At 33.4% G+C, this 22,569-nt stretch overlaps 1 protein-coding gene across 1 annotated transcript in view; it reads left to right on the forward strand.

The window, feature by feature from the left end:
- Positions 1-21,761, forward strand: part of LOC113515262 (cell death protein 6) — a 66,017-nt gene extending 44,256 nt beyond the window's left edge. The window contains exons 2-12 of the mRNA XM_052901062.1: positions 2,448-2,565; positions 4,614-4,868; positions 6,045-6,105; positions 10,886-11,159; positions 12,077-12,179; positions 14,188-14,356; positions 15,192-15,306; positions 16,663-16,751; positions 17,616-17,699; positions 18,239-18,663; positions 20,361-21,761. Of these exons, the coding sequence (XP_052757022.1) occupies positions 2,448-2,565; positions 4,614-4,868; positions 6,045-6,105; positions 10,886-11,159; positions 12,077-12,179; positions 14,188-14,356; positions 15,192-15,306; positions 16,663-16,751; positions 17,616-17,699; positions 18,239-18,663; positions 20,361-20,438 (1,771 nt within the window). The 3' untranslated portion in view covers positions 20,439-21,761. The remainder of the gene's footprint in view (positions 1-2,447; positions 2,566-4,613; positions 4,869-6,044; positions 6,106-10,885; positions 11,160-12,076; positions 12,180-14,187; positions 14,357-15,191; positions 15,307-16,662; positions 16,752-17,615; positions 17,700-18,238; positions 18,664-20,360) is intronic.
- Positions 21,762-22,569: the final 808 nt, after the last annotated feature.

The following is a 22,569-nucleotide window of genomic DNA, read 5'->3' on the forward strand; positions in this document are numbered from 1 at the left end:
AGATGATGATGAAACACAAAAAAAAAATCAATCGAATTCAGAACCTCCATCTTTTCGAAGTCGATTGGAAATACTTTCAAATAAAAGTTATTGTACAGAACCCTGCTCTGCTGCGTGAACTTGGGTATTGACAATCGATGCGTTTGACATCAATGTGCTAAATAATTATGTGATCGCTATTTAGCAGGCAATAAGGTCGGAAGTCTGACGGTGTCCTTCTGTGTTTACGTTTTTAGAATAATATGTTAATGTAAACACTAAAGTAAGTAAATTTACCAGAGGGAGACTTTGTATAAAAGTCGTTTGCTTGGGTACCTCTGTCCCATTCGTGTTTCTACCGTGAAGCAGTTGTGTTCGCATGGCTGTGTTTCGGTTTGAAGGGTGGGATATGGCGTGAATTTACTGGGTTCAGAGGAATAACACCTGAGTCCTCAGGAATGGCAACGCATGGGGGGTATCATGGGCGAAACAGTATACTCTGTTATGTCCATGGTACTGCTCATGTCTATAGGCGACGGTTACGACTTTCCATCAGGTGGGCCGTCAGCTTGTTTGCCATTCAAAGTTGTATAAAAAAAAAATCTTTCAGATAAAAACAGAAGTTTCCAAATCGGTCTATGATGAACTGACGGATTTATAGGGCAACAAATATAAAAAAAAATGCCACCTTATTGATTACTTGTTCCTTTTTTGAAGTTAATAAAAAAAAGAAACATCAAAGTCAGTCCACAATTGGCGAGGTTTAATTCTTGGAATTAAAAACATATAGGTACCTAAATCGTGATCGATTAACGTTCTTAGATAGTCGTCAATTAATATGAAACGTATAGAATTATTCGACGTGCGTCGATCACGACATATCAAGGATCTAGCTAATCTTCATAATCAGCAGCTTAGCATAATATATCCAGCGGTTCTCAAACTTTTGTTGACACGTGTAGTCTTTTTTTTTTTGTGAGAGTTTAATAGTGACTACGCCTTCGCCATACACCGGTGGGATACCAGTGATAGATGATAGATGAGGATGAACGCAGTTCAGTTTAGCCCATCGTGACGAATCCACTAGAACGGGGGGAAAGGGATTGTTAGTAATGGAGACTGAAAATCCCATTGCTAGCTATATACCTAACCAGGTCGACCTCCACGCGGTTCTCCCTGGAAACTATCATGGTTAGTTCCTGATGAATTCATCATGATGGACTAACTGGCCTGTTTTCATTCTCATCTATCACCCTTCACTGGTGCTCCGCCAGCGTATCCCGTTAGCGCAGACGGGGTTACCATACCATTTTCATCCATCAAAAAAAATCCACTAGAATTTCCAGGGGGAACCCTGGAAATTCTAGTGGATTTTTTTTTATGGAGGTGGAGGTCGACCTGATAGAGTAATATACCTAGTACACTATCAATGGAGCTGTTAGACCCCATTACTAACAATCCCTTTCCCCCCAATGCTTGTATGTTATCCATAATAATGTATAAAATAAGCTAATGATTCTTCGTAATCTATGTAAAACTTGCGTGTGTATTATTCTTTATTACTCTACGTTTTTAGTAAATAATTACTTCTTTATTGCATTATTTATTGCCTATGGTCATAGACAAGTTTTTTGCGCGGGAAAAATGAGGTTAAGTAATTCAAAACTCGATTTCCTATTTCCTCTCACGCCGTAATGAAGAAATATAATCAAATAACCAGTTATACCTAATAATTTCTTTTTTTTTATGCATATTATACAATATAGTTGGCAATTGAGTCGATAATGAGTGACATTTTATTTTTTAATTCGATAGGGCTAACTTCCGTGTTGTTATGCACTTATTAGTACTTATTTTGGTACGATTAGAGATGTGTATTATATATCGATATTAAAACATCGATATTCTTCCTACGATTAACCCTTAAAAGTCAGATTTTTTAAATCAAATAAAAAAATATATAAGTGTATGTATACTTTACTGTGTTCACTAATAGGGAAAAATAGTAAAAAAATCGAAACGATATTCTTATATTTTTATTTTGAAAAAAAAACATTTGTTATCATTTTTGATACTTTAGGCCAGTGATTCTCAACCACTGTGCCGCGGCACTTTTGTGTGCCGCCAAATTTTGCAAATATTTAAAATTTTTGTCATAAAATATTTATGCAGTGTGTGTGTGTGTGTGTGTGTAGTAAGTAAATAATTTTTATCTTTTTCTTTGTGTGCCGCCAAATTTTGAAATCGTTAAATATGTGCCGCAACAAAAAAAAAAAGGTTGAGAATCATTGCTTTAGGCATTACGGTAATCAAAATATTTAAATTTATTTAACAATGAAACAATGTAAACTGCGGTATCAAATTTGAAACTTCAGGTATTTAAGTAGTGGAAAGTAGTAACCGCTGCCTATAGACATGGACGCCTACAGTACCACTAAAAAGCTGAAAATCACATTCTCTTGTTCCAGAATGTCGACCCTGCTGTTTTGGCAGGGGCGTGGTAAGGCGAATGGTGCGCCCAACGGTCGCAACTGGATACACACACCAGATGCTCTAGTCAAAGGACACGTAGCATATCTTGTCAAGGTTGGTACCATAGAATCTAACTAGTGTAAGAATCAAGTAATTAACTAACTACTAGATGGAGCATCGAGTGTAAAAAAAAACAAAAAGCGGTCAGCCAATTTTAAACAGCCGGGCAGCCCGAAAAGAGATCAGCCAATTTTTAAGTGACTTCTAAAAGAAATACAAAGTATGATTAAAAAAAACAGCCAGCGAAATTTAAACGGCCTAAAAGAGATCAGCCAATTTTGAAGTGACTTCTATAAGAAGGACAAAATATGATGCAAAAAACGGTCAACCAATTTTAAACGACCCAAAAAGAGATCAGCCAATTTTGAAGTGACTTCTAAAAGAAGGATAAAATGTGATTCAGAAAGTGGTTAGCTAATTTTTAAGCCACTCCCAAAAAAGAAAGAATATGATCCAAAAAACGTTCAATCAATTTTATTGTGCTTTCAAAAGAAGGGCAAAATACGGTCTAGAAAACGATCAGCCAATTTTATAAAGGTTTCCAAAGGAAAAAAAGTAAACATAGTAACCGATCAGTTAATTTTTTATTGGCATCCAAAAATAGCACAAAATACAATACAGTAAAGAGTCAGCCAATTTTTAAGCGACTTTCTTCGACAGGGAGCTCATTGTACAGCCTGAACATTCTCGCGAGGAAACCCATCTAAAACCGCACTATACAAGACCATTTAGATTTTTGTATGGGTGATAATAGAATGGTCACCCCGCCTGCGCTAACGGGATACGCTGGCGGAGCACCAGTGAAGGGTGATGAATGAAAACAGGCCAGTTAGCCCATCACGATGAATTCATAAGAAATTAACCGTGATAGTTTCCAGGGAGAACCGCGAAGAGGTCGACCTGGCTGGGTATATTGATAGCAATGAGATTCTTAGTTTCCATTACTAACAATCCCTTTACCCCCAGACCATTTAGGTTAGAACCTAAAATACGCTAGAGCGTGTGACTACGAAATCTCTGTACTAGGCAAGCGATGCAATGATAAAAAGTAGTTGTTACTGATAAGTTATTATTAGTATTCAATAATTAATATAAATAAATCAGACGCACATAGCTGAACGTGATTGTCAGCATTTGGTGATCGAACGCCCCCAACATTCGATAGCTATTCGCTGACAGACTCCCAAACACGTGTAACATACTATCGCGCTGATATTAATGTTTATTATTATATCTATATATATATATATATATATATATATATATATATATATATATATATATATATATATATATATATATATATATATATATATATATATATATATATATATATATATATATATATATATATATATATATAATAATAATAAGCCAGCCAACAAATAAAAAGAAAATAAATTTCTCTATAAAAACAAAAACCAAGGGATCTACCACGTAATGAAAATCCGAATTTTCGGCCTTAATTTTCTGTTTTCGTTTATATCAAAATCCGCCCAGTAAATGGAAGCTAATAACATTTAGTTCATCATATATTTTTTTATACAACTTAGAATGGCAAACAAGCTGACGGCCCACCTGATGGAAAGTGGTAACCGTCGCCTATAGACATGAATAGTACCGTGGACATGCATGTCACTCCAGAAAGTCCAGGGAGTCCATAGACTTCCGTCAGATCAGTAAAAGATTGTCTTATGGCCGAGTCAGTTATTCGTATGTTTACATTTTCATTAAGTTCTATCGAAACAGCAGTGTATAATATTATTTACTAGCTAAATCCCACAGCTTCTCACGTGTGACTTAATATATAAAGTATCCTATTTACTAAGTTAGGATATAACCTATCCGTGTACCAAATTTCATTCAAATTCGTTCAGTAGTTTTAACGTGAAAAAGTAACGAACACCTATTGCAACCATTCTTAAGAACTTTCGAAGTTACATATAACATTAATAGAATATAATGTTCCGTCAAGATTCAAGTTTTGTTTTTTTCTTTGTGGAGCATATCTGGTTTGTTTTATTACGCGATCTCTAAACGTACGAGAGATATCTTCAAATTGTTGAACAATATGATACAATCTTTAAATTTTTCCATTCCAGTTCCTCGGCTGTACACAAGTGGACCAGCCCAAAGGCATAGAGGTAGTGAAGGATGCGATAAAAAAACTACAATTCACACAACAACTCAAGAAATCAGAGACGAAAGATGCGGCCAAATGCAAGAAGGTCGAGATCACGATATCGGTCGACGGTGTTGCCATACAGGTGAGAAATTTTATTTTTTGCTTTTTGTTTGCTATGTTACGCGATTACAAAGCAAATTTTAAACAAATTTTTATATTTTTTTTTTGTAATCGATAGATATTTTAACATATTTATTTCGTGACAATTCAAATTGCCGTTTTCTTTTTTCGAATCAAAAACTATTTGTTGCGAACCAAACACATACATGTAAATACGCGATTCCGCGTTCTAAATTTAAATATTTTCAAAGTAATGTGTATGATACGTTACGGGGGGTGCATATATGTGTGTGTGTGTTCACGGTAGTTCATAACCAAAATTACGTTTTTTTTAACGATGCGGAGGTACTTCATACGCTTACGCATGTCATATTTGTCATCGAATTAATTTTGATTGCCTAAACATCTGCGTCATTAAGATAAAGACAATAAATAATTTGCAAAAATTCAATCGTAGAAAGAGAATAGTGTTCTTAATCTATTGATTCTATTTTTGAAAAGAGAAGCCCATACTTTTATATTTCTACGTAAAACGAAACAAATTGAATTAGGGCACTACTGCTATCAACACACTTTCCCTTTTTAACTATCACTCATTTACAATTCCATCGCGAATTGGTATACCCATTACCGCCATTTGACCGCCATACCGTATAACTTACACTTACGTAACTGTTATGTAGTTTAAAATTTAACCGCGTAGTAGATGTATTATGTTATGCATACTTTTTAACTAGTTTGTACAAATAATTCTTTTGCTTCATTTTAAAAAGAAGAAAAAAAAACACCAATTTATAGTCTATGGGTGTTGACGTTCGAAAATTAAATCAAATTGCCCAATAAAATTATTATTCAAATACGAAACAAGACTAATAATGGTCGTTTTTTTTTTTCTTAATTGTTACGTTTTCATCACACATACCTACTGGCCTAGTACCAACAGACATTAACCAATGTATACTTTAGAATTTAGATAACATTGAGAGCCGACATTTTGCTGTTCTGAATAAAACGCGGCGATTATTTGCTCAGTGGTACTGAATAAAACATTTAAACTGTATCTATGGTTAGTGGATAGTAACTTGGAAGATGTAATGTTAGGAAATGTAGACTACAGTGTTATACTCATCAAATTTATTTTCATGTAAAATTTCTTTAATATACCTATTTTAAGTGACAAAAGGGCGTAACGCCATTAATGCGCCAATTTTTAACTAAGTCACAATTCTTTTAATATTCGATAGAGTTTTTCCTATTTAGGTGTTAATCCTACATTAATTTTGTCAAGACTAAAGCTATTATTTTTCTTTCCGGAGCAAAAAACGCTTGTGGCGAAACAAAATGTACATGTAAACGCGCGATTCCGCTTTCTAATTTTAAATATTTTCAACGTTATACGCAGTAGCGTTCTAAATTCAAATATTTTAAATGTGAGCTACCTACAAAATATCTTGTTTAACGACGTGTATGTTTACGATTGAATTTTTTTTTTTTAAAGCGGAGTAATAGCAGTTATATTCGGTTTCGTTTGTTATATCAATAATTGTTTTTCTCATTTCAAATACCTACCAAAGACATGAAAGTCACTAATCTCGTACCACAACATAACATAACATGCTAATATTTGCCAATGTTACAGTTGAGCAAATACACACATGTTTAGAAATTTAAAGAACACGCTTAACGTATGCGTAAGAAGGCAAAGGGTCGCAGCCGTACTGCCCAAAACGTCATCAATTAGTTGCATAATAAAAAAAAATTATCTATGGATTTTATTATTTATTATTATTACAGGCGTTAACTATCCACTGCTGGATATAAGCCTTCTTCATTCCCTTGGAGTTTTGCCAGTAGTTGCCACGCTTGACAGGTTGGCAACCGCAGTTATTCTTCTGTACCCAGTAAATTCAAGCCAAGTTGTTTTTTTTTTATTCAAAATTTCGTCATTTATAAACTGAATTGAGAAATTCTGAAAGGATATATATTCAGATGGTTTCATCAAAGTCAATTAAAAACTTTGGATTTTAAATCAAAATAATCGGTTTTTATTTATTTATTTACTAGCTGTTGCCAGCGACTTCATCCGCGTTTCCGTCGTTTTTCGTAAAATAAGTAGCCTATGTCCTTCCTCACGGTTCAGTGGTTTTGATGTAACAGACACATTTCCCTTCACTGCTCTGCTCCTATTGATCGTAGCGTAATGAAAAGTATACTATAACCTGCCCAGGAGTATGAAGAATAATTGTACCAAGTTTCCTTAAAATCCGTCGAGTAGTTTTTGTTTCTATAATGAACATACAGACAGACAGACAAAAATTTTACCGATTGTATTTTTGGCTTCAGAGTCGATCACTAATCACCCCCTGATAGTTATTTTGGAAATATATTTCATGTACAGAATTGACCTCTCTACAGATTTATTATAAGTATAGATTTAACACTTTATTGCACCAACATAACAGGATTTGTTGAACAATTTTCATGGTTAAAGTCGATGTTTTTTTTTTTATGGAATGAAATCTGTTTGTTTACTGGCCATAATTTTGCCAAACTCAAATTACGGCCTGTAATTTTTTGGTAAATGGTTTTTTTTGTATAAAACTTACAACCCGGAGTAAACAATGCACTTATCAGGTCGACCTCCACGCGGCCCCCTGCGAACTACTGTGGTTTTTTTATACAATTTAGAATGGCAAACAAGCTGACGGCCCACCTGATGGAAAGTGGTAACCGTCGCCTATAGACATGAGCAGTACCATGGACATAACAGAGTATACTGTTTCGCCCATTATACTCCCCATGCCATTCCTGAGGGCTCAGATGTTATTCCTCCGTACCCAGTAAATTCACGCCATTTTCCACCCTTCAAACCGAAACACAGCCATGCAAACAACTGCTTTACGATTGAAATATGAATGGGACAGAGGTACCCAAGCAATCGACTTTTGTACAAAGTGTCCCTCTGTTGGTTAATTATTCTTAAATTCGTCACGAGACCAACTAACCTGTTTTTATTTTTACCCATCATCTATCTATCACTGGTGCCTCGCTAGCGTATACCAACAGCACAAGCAGGATTACCAACCCATTATTATCCATTAAAAAAAAAACATTAATTAAAAAAAAACAGTGGTTACGCTAGACCCAGTTACTAAAAAGCCCCTTCCTACGCCCTGTAATTCTTCAGATTTTCCTTACAGTATAATATGGAACATTTCAAAAAAACGTGCCTACAAACATTTAAAAGGCCAGCAATGTACAACCAACTCCCTTCGTGTTACAAGTGTACATAGGCGACGGTAGCCGCTTTCAATCAAGTAGACCTTCTGCTCATTTGCCTAAGTTTAAAAAAAAAAATCTGGATAACACTACTGGATCACGACACTTTTCCTCATGTTTCTCAGTAAACTAAAATCTCAGTAGACAGACATAGTTGGCATAACAATTTACACCATCATCAGACCTTAAAAATTTACAAAAGATATCTGAACGCAAAGTCATTTAATCATCCCGCAATAAACATAATTTCCAGTCATCACTAGCACAGTTTACAATATACCTAATTGACTTCCTGTAATTACAGAATTTGTATTATACTGTAAATGTGTATATTTTTTACTATTTACGTACATGATTTGCCCGTGTTATGATTGTATAGTGACATATTCGTGGCGTGACATTAAATTCCCGCTAATATTTTAGTGCCTCGAATTTAAATTTGAAAATAGAATGTCATCGTGACACAGCTACTGGCCACTTACAGATTGAAACTTTTTATAAGCGTACAACACAGATAAAGAATAATATCTACAAATAGAAATAGCTTAAAAATTCGAAGTGGCTAAATTCTGTTTTATAAGACTGTCTTGAAACAAATTAATTTAATGTCCAATTTACACAGAGCACTCAATTTTCTAATTAAATCTCATTCCAAATTAATAAAATTCCATGCATAAAAAATAACCAATATTTTTTTTTTCTTACCTATATGAAGTACCAGTTGATAAGCATTGTAAAGCAGGGGAAATCATAGTGTGGCATAAATAAAATACAGTACCTATTGTTTTTCTGTTTTTAAAAAAATACTTTAAATTTTCGAACCCATAAAGCTGTCAGAATCACATAATTCTGTATAAGTGGCGAGCAAATAGTAGTGTCTAGTAATGACTATAAAAATGACGTCATTCCATTGCTATTTCAATATGCATACGCTCATAGCATTTTATATATTATACATATGTATGACAAAAGCCTCTAGGGCCGAATTATCTATAAGATAGTGTAGGCAACTACCAGGGGGAGACTTTGTACAAAAGTCCTTAGCTTGGGCACCTCTGTACTATTCGTGTTTCTACCGTGAAGCAGTTGTGTTTACATGGCTGTGTTTCGGTTTGAAGGGTGGGATATGGCAGTGAATTAACAGGGTACAGAAGAATAACACCTGTGTCCTCAGGAATGGCAATGCATTGGAGGTATCATGGGCGAAACAGTATACTCTGTTATGTCCATGGTACTGCTCATGTCTATAGGCGACCACTTTTCATCAGTATGTTTGCCATTCTAAATTGTATAAAAAAACTAGACTTAAGGCCCATCGGTTAAGGACCCCGGGTTTTGATAATTTTTTCCGAGAACATTTCCCTCTTCACTTATGCGTCATCTACCCACTTCTATCTGTTCTCCATTAACTAAAGATTGTCTGTAAGAGATTGCCCTAGCGATAGCCTTTTGTACCTTTATGTTTATATTTTGATCTGTTATGTCCATGGTACTGCTCATGTCTATAGGCGACGGTTACCACTTTCCATCAGGTGGGCCGTCAGCTTGTTTGCCATTCTAAGTTGTATAAAAAAAAATTGATCTGTACTTTATCCTACTGTATTTTATTAAATTTTCCAATTGTTATTGTATATTTTTATGTTTTTAGTACAATAAATATTTCACTATATTTCGTAATACATATTAAATTATTATATAATAGGCAAATAAAGTTTTAATTTTGTAAGCGAGACGTGCATTACCTAATCGCCCCATCATGGTGGTTAATCCGGCCCTGAAAGTCTTTGATCTCTTGAAAATTTGTCTCGGTAACTGATTTTCTTCAAAGAATTTATTTTCATCATAGCCCTACTAATAAATAATAGGTACTGTCCATCCGTCTGTCCATACATGGCTAGTCAAGTGGCGTATAATTCCGGATTTGCCTGCAGAAACAACAATAGAGAGCGGCTCCATGCATCCACGACCTTGGCTGTGCATTGCGCCGTAAAAGTAGGGAGGGGTGAAGGCAGTGAATTGAAATAAAGCACTAGTTCAGCCTGCGGCTTTTACTGGTCTTAATTTAGGCATTTTTTATATAAATATTCTAATAAAACAAAAAATTTTGAACATCCCTCTAAATTACTGATGCCCATTAATTCCTCTCTTAACGTGAGATAAAATTTTATTTGAGAAATCAGTTCAGGGTACGATAGGTCTGTTATACCCAAAGAGGTAAAAGCCCTTAAAATAAAACAAAAAAAAAAGAGTTTGATAAATTGTATAAACTATTTTCAACCGACTTCAAAAAGAAAGAGGTTCTCAATTCAATTGTATTTTTTTTTATTTGTTATCACATAACTCCGTCCGTTTTAAACCAATTTAGAAATCTATTTTTTTTATCTGACGTATTAATTACTTACAGATTGGCCCCATAGATATTTTATTATAATCGATTCAGTTTTTCATTTTTTAAATTGAACCAACTAATTTTTCCACAATTAATTTTATTTTTATTCTTTTTTTTTTTGTGAAAAACAATTAAATTATTGTTTTATTTTTGTTTATCGCAACAACATGCAGTAACTATTGCACTAAATTGTATGCGGTTTTCACAATTATACTACACTTTATGTGGAGCTATGATTATTATGAATTAAGAACTACCAGACAATTATTTAGAATCTTCAGAGATAAATCATCATTATTATCATTATCATCGTCTTCCTACCCTTTTCCCATAAATTTTGGGATCGGCGTAATATGTTCTTATCCATATTAACCAAATTTTTGGCTTTTGGTTTTACGACCGGCCGCCTGCCTGACGTCATTAAATAAATAAATATGTAAACATTATACTAAAACCAATAGTAATTAATTTAATATGTTCTTTTCTTTCCAGGAGCCCAAGATCGAACAATATTATGTACCAATTCCCGCTCCACCGGATATCTTACTGCGCAGATGATAAAGGCGCGAAAAAATACTTCTCCTTCATCGCCAAAGGTGGCAGCACCGTCAACGGGGTCAACGGCCATGACAGTTCTGCCAATCTCGAGAAACACGAGTGTTTCGTCTTCATTTCGACTAAACTGGCCTCAGAAATTACATTAACTATTGGACAGGCATTCGATTTAGCTTACAGGTAAATTTTACAGTCTAATTTTTTCTTCTATGAATAGAAGCTAATAAAAAAAAAGTCGAAATAAAAGTGGAATAACCACTTGAATATCAATTGCTAATACTGAATCCACCAGAACTTGTGTTGCCATTTTAAGTTATATAATAATACCATCAGATCATTTTAGGAGTTCTGAGTCCACCCTTATAATTACTGCTAATAATACAAGTGTTGAATCCACCATCGGATTATTTTAGGAGTTCTGAGTCCACCCTTATAATTACTGGTAATAATACAAGTGTTGAATCCACCATCGGATTATTTAGGAGTTCTGAGTCCACCCTTATAGTTACTGCTAATAATACAAGTGTTAAATCCACCATCGGATCATTTTAGGAGTTCTGAGTCCACCCTTATAATTACTGCTAATAATACAAGTGTGGAATCCACCATCGGATCATTTTAGGAGTTCTGAGTCCACCCTTATAGTTACTGCTAATAATACAAGTAGTGAATCCACCATCGGATCATTTTAGGAGTTCTGAGTCCACTCTTTTAATTACTGCTAATAATACAAGTGTTGAATCCACCATTGTATCATTTTAGGAGTTCTGAGTCCACCCTTGTAATTATTGCTAATAATACAAGTAGTGAATCCGCCATCGGATCATTTTAGGAGTTCTGAGTCCACCCTTATAGTTACTGCTAATAATACAAGTGTTGGTGTGAAATAATAATAAAATAATAATATTAATTAATATAATAATATCTACACGCTGTTCTGCAGCAGTTGAATTCGTCCCCATTCAGCTGGTACTACAGCGTGCTGTTGCAACGCTGATTTTAAATAAAACCACTAACGTTGATACTTAGTAGCTTTACTGAAAATTTGCGCTTTACTAAAAATCAATATTAAAGTTATGCTTGTCTCTTAATTCCAGGCGATTCTTGAACGACAACGGCAAATACATTGAGATGCAGAAACTCAATTTGCAGAACAAGAAACTGGAGCTGCAAGTGAACGCGTACAAAAACCGCTTACAGGTAAGACTTCAATAAGGAAGAGATTCTCAATTTGGCCTTTATCTTTATGTATATTTTACGTGACATTGTTGCCAATTCTAAATAGCCTCTTAAACGTGGTACAGACGAGTCTATTGATAGAATCGTTTCCGTCAGCTCGCATGAGAAACGTTGAAATATAATTTAGTCTGTGAAATCTTTATCTAGTGTAAATTTATTATCTATGGCAACATAGCAAGCTTAGTGTATAGAAAATGTATACGGCCGTATAACCCCACCAAATTCAGATACAACCTGCTTGCATACTTTCCACATAAACTGTGTCGAATATATAATCTAGTAATGTAAAATTTGTCATTGACAAATAATTGACATATCAAACATTCTCTATACACTAGCCCACTATGAATTGAGAAAAATAGCAACTGATGGTGTATCTTTCGTCCTCTTTTTATTAATTATATTTGCATAAGAAGAAAGGAGGCAATCATATGATTTATTGATTTTATTTTATCATTCCTTCTATGTAATTTCTTGTTCTTAGTTGTTTGTTACTGTCATTGTCATGATATGTCAATTGTGACGTATCGAAAAGTCAAGTTAGCAATGAGTAACTAGCCAAACTTTTCATAACTCAACTATCCGGCTATTTATGATGTATTAGCCGGCTAAATAGCCAGCTATTCGACAATTCAGCTATTGTAAGAAAGACTCATTATGATCAAGTATCTGTCTGTCAGTAAGTCATTAATTCTATATTGTATTGATGTGAACATGTGATATTGTTGTTGTTAGTTCACACTGTCTACTTAGAAAAGTTTTTTTTTTTTATCAGCCTTTAACTGCTCGCTGCTGAACATTGCCTCATAACCTAAAGAAGTTAGAATATAGTATAAATAAATGGAGAATGTTGATTACTGTGAGAAGCAGAACATATAAATATAATACTTGCTATAAAAGATGCAGTTTATTATTTTATACTTTCACAAGAAAGAACAAGACAACGCACGTCGCCGTCTCATTCTATCTCTTATAGTATCACTAGCGGTAACGATTCTATCGATAGATTCGTTTTTACTTTTTCTAGAGATTATTTATAATTATATTTGCAATTGAATGAAATAACAATCTATTCTAATATGTTCTAGTATGTGTAGATTGTTAGTCCTCAACAAATTTCAAAAGAAGGAGATTCTCGATTCCGTTGTATTATTTTTTCAAATGTTTGTTACCTCATAACTCCGTCAGTTGTAAACCGATTTGGAAAATTCTTTTTTTATCTGAAATGATATACATATACTTACAGAATTTAGTTTTTACACAATTAAAGTCGGCTTCACTTTAATATAATGTACTGCTAACCTTTTCGCGCTGGGGGGAAAGGGATCGTTAGTAATGAGGTCTAATAGCCCCATTACTGGCAATATACCCTCTCAAGTCGACCTCCACGCGGTTCCCCCTGGAAACCATCGTGTTTAATTCTTCTCGAATTCATCATGGTGGGCCAACTAACCTGCATTCATTCTCACCTATCATCTTCCACTGGTGCCTCGTCGGTGTATACCGATAGCGCGGGCGGGGTTACCAATCCATTTTCACCTATTAAATAAAAACCATTTCACGCTGTATACACATTTTTCATTCACAATCGTCATTATATAAGCTGGTAGCTGTCCACTGCTGGCCATAGGCCTCCCCCATAAAGAGGAGTTTTACATGTAGTTCCCACGCATAGCAGCCGGGTTAACAATCGCAGTTAGGCTTTGGTGATGTTTTAAGAAGTACGCTGCTGCCCATCCTTCGACCATTAATATAATTCCTTAGTTGCCTCTTACGACACCCACGGGAAAGGAAAGGGTAAATAATTGTGGATTATAGGCCAGATTAAGTTATTACATCAGTTAAATAGTATCTCCGTGTCCTGCTATATAAGTGTACAATATATTATATAAAATAATTACATACATACAGAGTGGCCCATTCTATGCCGAAACCAGGCGGTCATGGAAATAATTTAATGTTATTGCAGGAGTTATCAAAGATAACGTACAAGGACGACCTGTCAGCATATCTGGCGAGGAACAACCTCTCGGAGATCGCCGAATTCAAACCGCCCCCAGAGCTGGAGAGGCAGATCTCTACCCTAACGCTGGCCAACGGTTTCAGCGCCATGAATGGGAACAAGACGCCTGAAATATGTGAGTATCCGTCCTGGAGGTTAATTATAAGCGCTTGAGGAAAAGGGATTAGTATTTATGGAGACTATCGACCCCATTGCTAGCAATAGAGTATATTGCTCGTCGGATCGACCTCCACGCGGTTCCCATAGAAACCATCGTGGTTAGTTATTGATTAATACGTCACGATGGGCCAACTGACCTGCTTTCATCCTCACCAATCATTCGCCCGATAAAAAAGGACGAATTCTTATTTAGTTTGCATTTCTTTTTTATGTTTATTGCCGTATATTTCGTCAGTTATAAATTTTCAGATCCGTCCCATACGAATTTAATCAAAATAGTTTTTTAGTTTACTTTGTAAATGAAAATAACTGGTATTGCCACAATTAAAATTGTTTTTTGTAAAACACAACATTTAAGTATTCTAATATATTTTTTCCTATAAAATTCAAATTTTTAATAGCATCTTTTTAAGAATATTAATTTAGTTTTAGTTCATATCCAGAGAACTTTTTAAATAAACAATTAATAAACATTGAAAATTGTTAAATTGTTTTTGTAAATTTATACCTAATTGTAATGTTTCCATACTTGAGTAAGCAATTACCGAAGTGTGGCAACTTCAAGTACTAGACAAGTCACAGACATACTTAAATATTTATTTATAAAAAAGTCAATTTGAATCGTGCTGCCCTACAAATCACTACTAGAAGTATAAATTAATAACTAAAAAAAATCTATCGAGAATAATCAAGTAGAAAACTCAGAGTATAAATCTTTGGAATATGACTGGAAAGCATTTTAGCTTTTGACCGTGACCGTTTTAATTTCTTTTTGTTTTTATTACTTTCAGCCACAGACGCACTGTCCAACAACTCGACAGATACGTTCAATTCGAGCAACGACAATAATTTATTGCTTTCGACGCCTCCACCCACGCATAATGGAAAGAACAATTTTAATTCCGGGTATGTATTTACACATACAATAGAAATATATTTATTTATTTATTTAACACTTTATTGCACCAACATAACATGATTTGTTAAACAATTTTCAATACGTATAGTGTAGTACAAAAGGCGGCATTATTGCTAAGCAATCTCTTCCAGACAACCTTTGGGTAGAAAGAGTTAAAGCATAAGTAGGTAGGTGGCGCGTTAAAAGAAATAGATTTGTAAAAAATAATATCTGTGACAGCATAGTCATATACACATATATAAATAAACACATACATCCAAATATATACATATACATACATATATAAATATATATACATACATACACATATATATAATTATAGTTCCAGTCATCTACTACATACATTATAAATGCGCATAATGTATATAGCCTTGATACCTTGAAAGGTAAATTCATATTTTTTTTATACGACTTAGAATGGCAAACAAGCTGACGGCCCACCTGATGGAAAGTGGTAACCGTCGCCTATAGACATGAGCAGTACCATGGACATAACAGAGTATACTGTTTCGCCCATGATACCCCCCATGCCTTGCCATTCCTGAGGACTCAGGTGTTACTCCTCTGTACCCTGTAAACTCACTGCCATATACCACCCTTCAAACTGTAACAGCCATGCAAACACAACTGCTTCACGGTAGAAACACGAATGAGACAAAGGTACCCAAGCAAACGACTTTTATACAAAGTCTCCCTCTGGTGATAAATATGAAATGATAGAAGATGAAGTGAGTTTAAAATTATTACAAAAGTCACGTGGTACTATTTTGACACCTGTTTAATTGCCTTAAGCGATGTAAGTATGCAAATATTTACATTTTAAAACAAAAACGAAAAACAAAATTATGATTTAATTATAATACTATTCGTAATACAAATAAAACTTGATCTGTATATATTCACTATCTTTGCCTCAAATAGTTCTCTTAATGTGTTCAAAAACCGATTTTTATCAAAATGTAACGGTTAACTACGAAATTCCATAAAAAAAACCGTTAATAAAGCGAAATAATCCTAGTGACGGTGGTAGGCTCGCACTCTATCACGTTGCATTCTAACATGCTCGATGAAATGTGGACATCTTATAAACTTCACAAATGCAACACCTTTTCTACAATGTTTCTAGCAAATAAATTTCATTTCATTTCATTTCATTTCATTTCATTTCATTTCATTTCATTTCATTGGGCAGGTCGAGTAATGCTTTCGCTATAAAAGCAAAAGTCGACAGATACTTCTAAATATCGCATATGTGATTATTACTGTCTTTTTTATTCGATTTCATAATTATTTTTTTATTTAATAGATAAATTATTTTATCTCATTATTATTTTTTATTACAGTAAACTGTTGGGCGACCTGTCGTCAAGCAAGAACCCCGTAGTAGGCACCAAACTCGAAGGTTTACTCCTCAACTCTGACTCGGATAGTGGTAAGTTTAATGTAACTCATTTACCACAAATTTTAAATTTTGACTAAAATTTAAATAAATAAATATTCTTATAAATATGTATTAAAGTAATGGAATTAATGTTTTTTTTTCAAAACAGGAATTTATAGTTTAAGTTCTTAAATTGTTTATTGTATCTTTAAAAAAAATCAATATTTTGTTTCACTTTTTTTTTTTTGATGGATGAAAATGGTATGGTAACCCCGCCTGCGCTAACGGGATACGCTGGCGGAGCACCAGTGAAGGGTACTCGATGAGAATGAAAACAGGCCAGTTAGCCCATCATGATGAATACATCAGGAATTAACCATAATGGTTTCCAGGGGGAACCGCGAGGAGGTCGACCTGGTTGGATATATTGCTAGCAATGGGATTCTCAGTCTCCATTACTAACAATCCCTTTTCCCCCATTTAGTTTTACTTGTAAAATCTCTTAAGGAAGTCTTGAAAAAATGTTAATTATTTCGGCTCTATATGTTACCACAGTCTACAGAGTTTAAGTTCTTAAATTGTTTTATTGTATCTTTAAAAAAAACACTATACTTTGTTTCACTTATAAAATCTCTTAAGGATGTCTTAAAAGAACTATTTCGACTCTATATGTTACCACAGTCTAAAAAACCTACCAATACTACAATAAACATGTCTACACATAGCTATGCGTCTCGAATTAATAGAATCATTCGGGACAAACCAAGAATATTGTACCTACAGTTGTACCTTACACTGTGATATAACTGTGAGACGTTACATTATAAAACTCCATGCTTTACACACCGCAAACAACCGCTAACAACTTTCACTATGTCTTTATATACAATTAAGCCGTTTTCTCCCTAATTACAGACTTCGACCCGCGCGCTTACGAGTCTGAACCCGTGACTCGGTTCGTTGCACCCGTTGAGAACGCCACACCCACTCCGCCGCTGCGTTAGTATCTTTTAAATTTAAATATTAATTTACAATTTAAATATTAATTTACAATTTTAAATATAATTTACAATATCATATGAATAGGTTGGTGTATTTTTCTGTACAGTGGAGTATCAATAATTTCTGTTCTTATTCGAACATACTTTGTTAAATAAATATATCATTATCTTAAATGTTTCTAATTATATATATATATATATATATATATATATATATATATATATATATATATATATTTTTTTTTTTTTTTTTATTATAATTTTTCTATCAATTTCCAAAGACGAGGTGATTTTCAATATTAATGTACTTTTTTTGTTTAAAAATATTATGCCATATCTATTCTATAATATATATATAATTTAAAGTTTTCTCTTTTTTTTCTTGTATAATGAGCGAAACAGTATACTCTGTTATGTCCATGGTACTGCTCATGTCTATAGGCGACGGTTACCACTTTCCATCAGGTGGACCGCCAGCTTGTTTGCCATTCTAAGTTGTATAAAAAAATTATAACATCTTAATTTTTTCATTTACAGTAGCACCACCACCGAAGTCGTCGAAACGCCAGTCGCCACAACAAACCCAAGCCCAACCCCAGCCCCAACCCCAACCTCAACCCCAACATTCGACCCCCGTCGCAATAAACAGCGACATATTCGGTTCAACCCCATTCATGCCGCCCGCACCGCAATCTATGCCCCAAACGTCCCCGTTCGTCACAACAAAACCCAACTACGATATAAGCGACTTCAACCTCCAAACTTCAGTTTTCAACACCAACACGTCCTTCACGAACGGGTTATCCGGTTACGACCCGTTCGACACGGCGAAAACCGGTAACATCTTCGGCAACGGTTTCGGCAACACTTTCAACGGTTTCGGTAACCTCAGTGAAAAACAAACGGTCGAATTGGACAGCAGTTTCAATGGATTCCTAGATAAAACCATTTCGGAGATGAAGGTTCGTGTAAATTAATATACTTTCTACTATAATAAAATAGTTTGTATTGTTAATTAGTCCTATTGAGTTAGACACTTATCGAACATTCTGGAATTTAAAACATGACTAAACCGACATAGATTACATGCAATATATAGTACATTACTGCAGCGGCCAGCAACTGAGGCATTGATAGACGAACGTACAAATGTGGGCCGAGGCGTAGCCGAGGCACACATACGTGAGTCCATCATTGCCTAGTTGTGGCTAAGGCTTGTATAGTACTTTTCTCAAACAATGCGCGGAAATTAAAAAACACAATTTTACTTTTTAAGTTCAATGACGAATAAAGAACAATAATAATTTTTCACGCGCCATAATGTTCCTTTGTTTTTTTTTTCAATAAACAGCTTTCTATTTGCAAGCCAGTTCGACATTTAAATAAAACCTTTTATTAATTACCTCCTTGGGAGCCATGTTTCGAAGTATTCCATTTTTAAATTACAGGACAGATATGAGTTTACATAGTAATTTACCTGGCCGCAACACACGACAGATATGGATTTTCATTCAACTTTTGCCGGCCGCTGCCCTCATGTATCTGGCCAGTACGGCAATTTTGTTTTATCTCGAAGAAGATTGTCAAAATAATACTCACATTTCCAAGCATGTTTGAGAAAAAAAAATGGTCTGAATTACGCATTTATAGACCATGGCTGTTGTGATAACTATAATACCAGGTCTTTTTTAATGAGTAATAATGGAATGGTATACCCTCCACCACCGTTTAAATCTTTAGATACTAAAAACTTTATATTACTATACGAGTAGTTTAATATTTACTGTACGCTTTAAATGCTGTTTATTATATATGTTTTATTATTTTTAACAGCTTGACGATGGGTAAGTCGTGTTAAGATTGAAAGATTTAAATGTTTTTGTCTGGCCTTTCGTTTTGGAAGGACGTCCTGAACGTGGGTTTTGAACGCTTTCTCGGCCCTCTCTGAATCTTTTTTTTCACAGCATCATCCCCATAAACTGTTCTGAGATCGGCAAAAATTTTTTAACGGGGTTTCGTTTAAAAATATTAATGGGCGCATAAGGAAGGGGTCCTGCGCTTCGCCTACTTTTCCAGATTTTCCGGACAGACCTCGTAGTTTAATATTTACTGTACGCTTTAAATGCTGTTTATTATATATGTTTTATTATTTTTAACAGCTTGACGATGGGTAAGTCGTGTTAAGATTGAAAGATTTAAATGTTTTTGTTTTTTTTTTATCATTTTAAACGCTGTTTTTTTTTTAATTAAAATATTAATGGGCGCAGGAATTCGCTACTTTTGATTTTAGTGTTTAATTTACCATGTGTGACGTGATTTTTTTTTTGTGTTATTAAACTTATGAAAAGACCTTTATATAAAATATTATTTATTTTTTTTTTTATTAATAACTAGCTTTTTGTCCACTACTTTGTATCTCATATACAGATAACGTTTGATTACAATTTTGTTATATTAGCAAGTGCAATAAAAACTTTTCATGACACCTTGTCTCTTCTGTCAAGTAGGTATGATGATTCCCCGGCTTATGCTTGCTATATGTAAGGTTTAAGAGTTTTTTTTTTTTTTAACCAAAACCTGTTATTAATAAAAAAAAAATACCAATTAAAAATAACGTATGAAACTAACTTTAAGTCATGTTTTTTCTTCTTGTTCCCAGGATGGTTTTAGCCGAGGGATCAGCTTTGGAAACGATGATTTTTCAATAGACAACCTCGATCCCCTGAAGAAGAATTAAGGAAAAGTTTATTTTCACGAGAAATAAATAAAAATTAGGTAATTTAGTTGATAAACATAGTTGAATCTCGACTCGATTCACACGGCATAGAATTAAATGCAATAAAATATTATGATGAGAAACGGAATTACGATTTTAATTATGATAATTTTTAGTTTTTAAGTAGTCGTGTGGAGAGAGCTGATATTTTATAGTTATGTGTTGCCATGTTATTGGTTACAGTTATATAGTATTCGACAAATTCGTGATAATAGTTATTATTATGTTTTTTTTTTTTCTACATAAAAAAAATAAATATTTCTTCAACTTTTTTATCTTCTACGAATCTCAATAATAACCAGTAATGTGACAAAACATTTCTATTTAAAAACATATTGTTATTGAAAAAAAAAAAAGTAAATGAATTGTCAGTGATAATATTGTTAATATTATCACACTACTATGTATTATGCTCAATGTCATTCCAAAAGTGCCTTATTTATAATAAATATCAAACCAACAATAAAAAAAAAGAATCATTTATTATGACTTGTCTTATTATAAGGTTATTTTTAATGTATAATCAAAATTTACAATGCATGTTTCATGTTTAGATTTTAAGACATTTAATATGAATTTGAATAACAACTGTAGAAACGAGGACCAAAATTTACCAGTTGAGAAAAATTTGAAGATCGCCTCAAATTTATTCTGTGATAATTCTCTTAACGTTGAGGGACTTCAAATAGCTTTTTTTTTATTAAGCAACTAACTAAAAGAAAAAAAAAACGTCCAAAAACGACTGATAAACAAAAGCATCGCTTTTTTACTGGGTGTATATAAATATTTTAGGGTCGTATTAATGTATACAATTATATTTTAACCAGCGGATGGCATTGTAGCTATAAGGGTCAACATTCCATGAACATATTTTACGATGATAACTATTTTATTACTATTTTGTATAAAGTGTAAAAATAGCAGTAAGTAAATTAATAACAAATGTAAATTATAAAGATAAAAATGTTTCTATTATGAACGTTTTTTTTTTTAATTTAAATTTTTAACAACCATAGAGTTTACTATCACGAAATGTCAATTATATAATTGTATTTTAAATATTAAAAATTCTTCTAAAAACGTTTATTAAAACTTTAAATCTGCTGTTTTTTCACTTTGTATATCGATTACTTTAGTTGTGTATACTATATTTCGTAATTATCTGTTGTATCCAATGTCACATTAGTGGAATATTGTTTTAGTATTTGTATACACTAATGTTACGTTAAGGCCAAAAGATATACATAATTGTGTATTTTTCGTAATAAAAATCTATGTTTCTAATTTGTTGTTTCATTTATATTGTGTATTCAATCACAAATATCAAATAATGTAGGGGTTTTTAAGAAACTATTATGTTATGCCTTCCAAATATTATCTGTGTGTTTAATTTAGTTACATTACCATTAACAGCTCAACAAATATCATGTGTTATCCCAAAATTGGAATTTACATTATCATCGCTAACCACATCAACATAATTATTAAAGTTTACTTAAATAGTTGCTGCTGAAAATAAAAAAAATATATATAATTGCACATTTGCAATAAATATGAAACGCTACTTCTTAGTTCTATATCGTAGTTACTGTACTCTTACTTAATGATATACTTAATACTTTATGAATATTAGCGAATTAAAGAATATCTCTTATAAGTACATCCCTAGAGCGACGTATGTCGACTAAGCAGCACAGTTTGCTTAATATTTGTGTATATAAATCAGTTCGTTATAGCACAGAAAGCAAAGAAAAATTTAATTCACATCGATAGAATTTTTATAATTGTTTTTAGGTTTTGACAACAATCAATAATATTAGTTAAAAAAAAAACAATGTTAACAACTAACAAATAGTTTTTAATAGTTGCCGTAAGTGGCATGCGTGTATGGATATGAGTGGGTTATACTATGTCTATAAAATGAATAAATAAATTAATGCGAAGCAAGAGAGGTCTATTTGAATGTACATTTGGCGTCCTATTATTTCTGTTTACCTCAATTGGAGACAGGTGTAACGGATGTATATGTAAATAGGTACACTCATTATATTATTATTTGCAAAATAAGCAATCTAAATAAATCAATTATCAT

Source organism: Galleria mellonella, unplaced genomic scaffold, assembly GCF_026898425.1.
Source record: "Galleria mellonella isolate WM207_F2 unplaced genomic scaffold, CSIRO_AGI_GalMel_v1 utg746, whole genome shotgun sequence".
Taxonomy (NCBI): domain Eukaryota; kingdom Metazoa; phylum Arthropoda; class Insecta; order Lepidoptera; family Pyralidae; genus Galleria; species Galleria mellonella.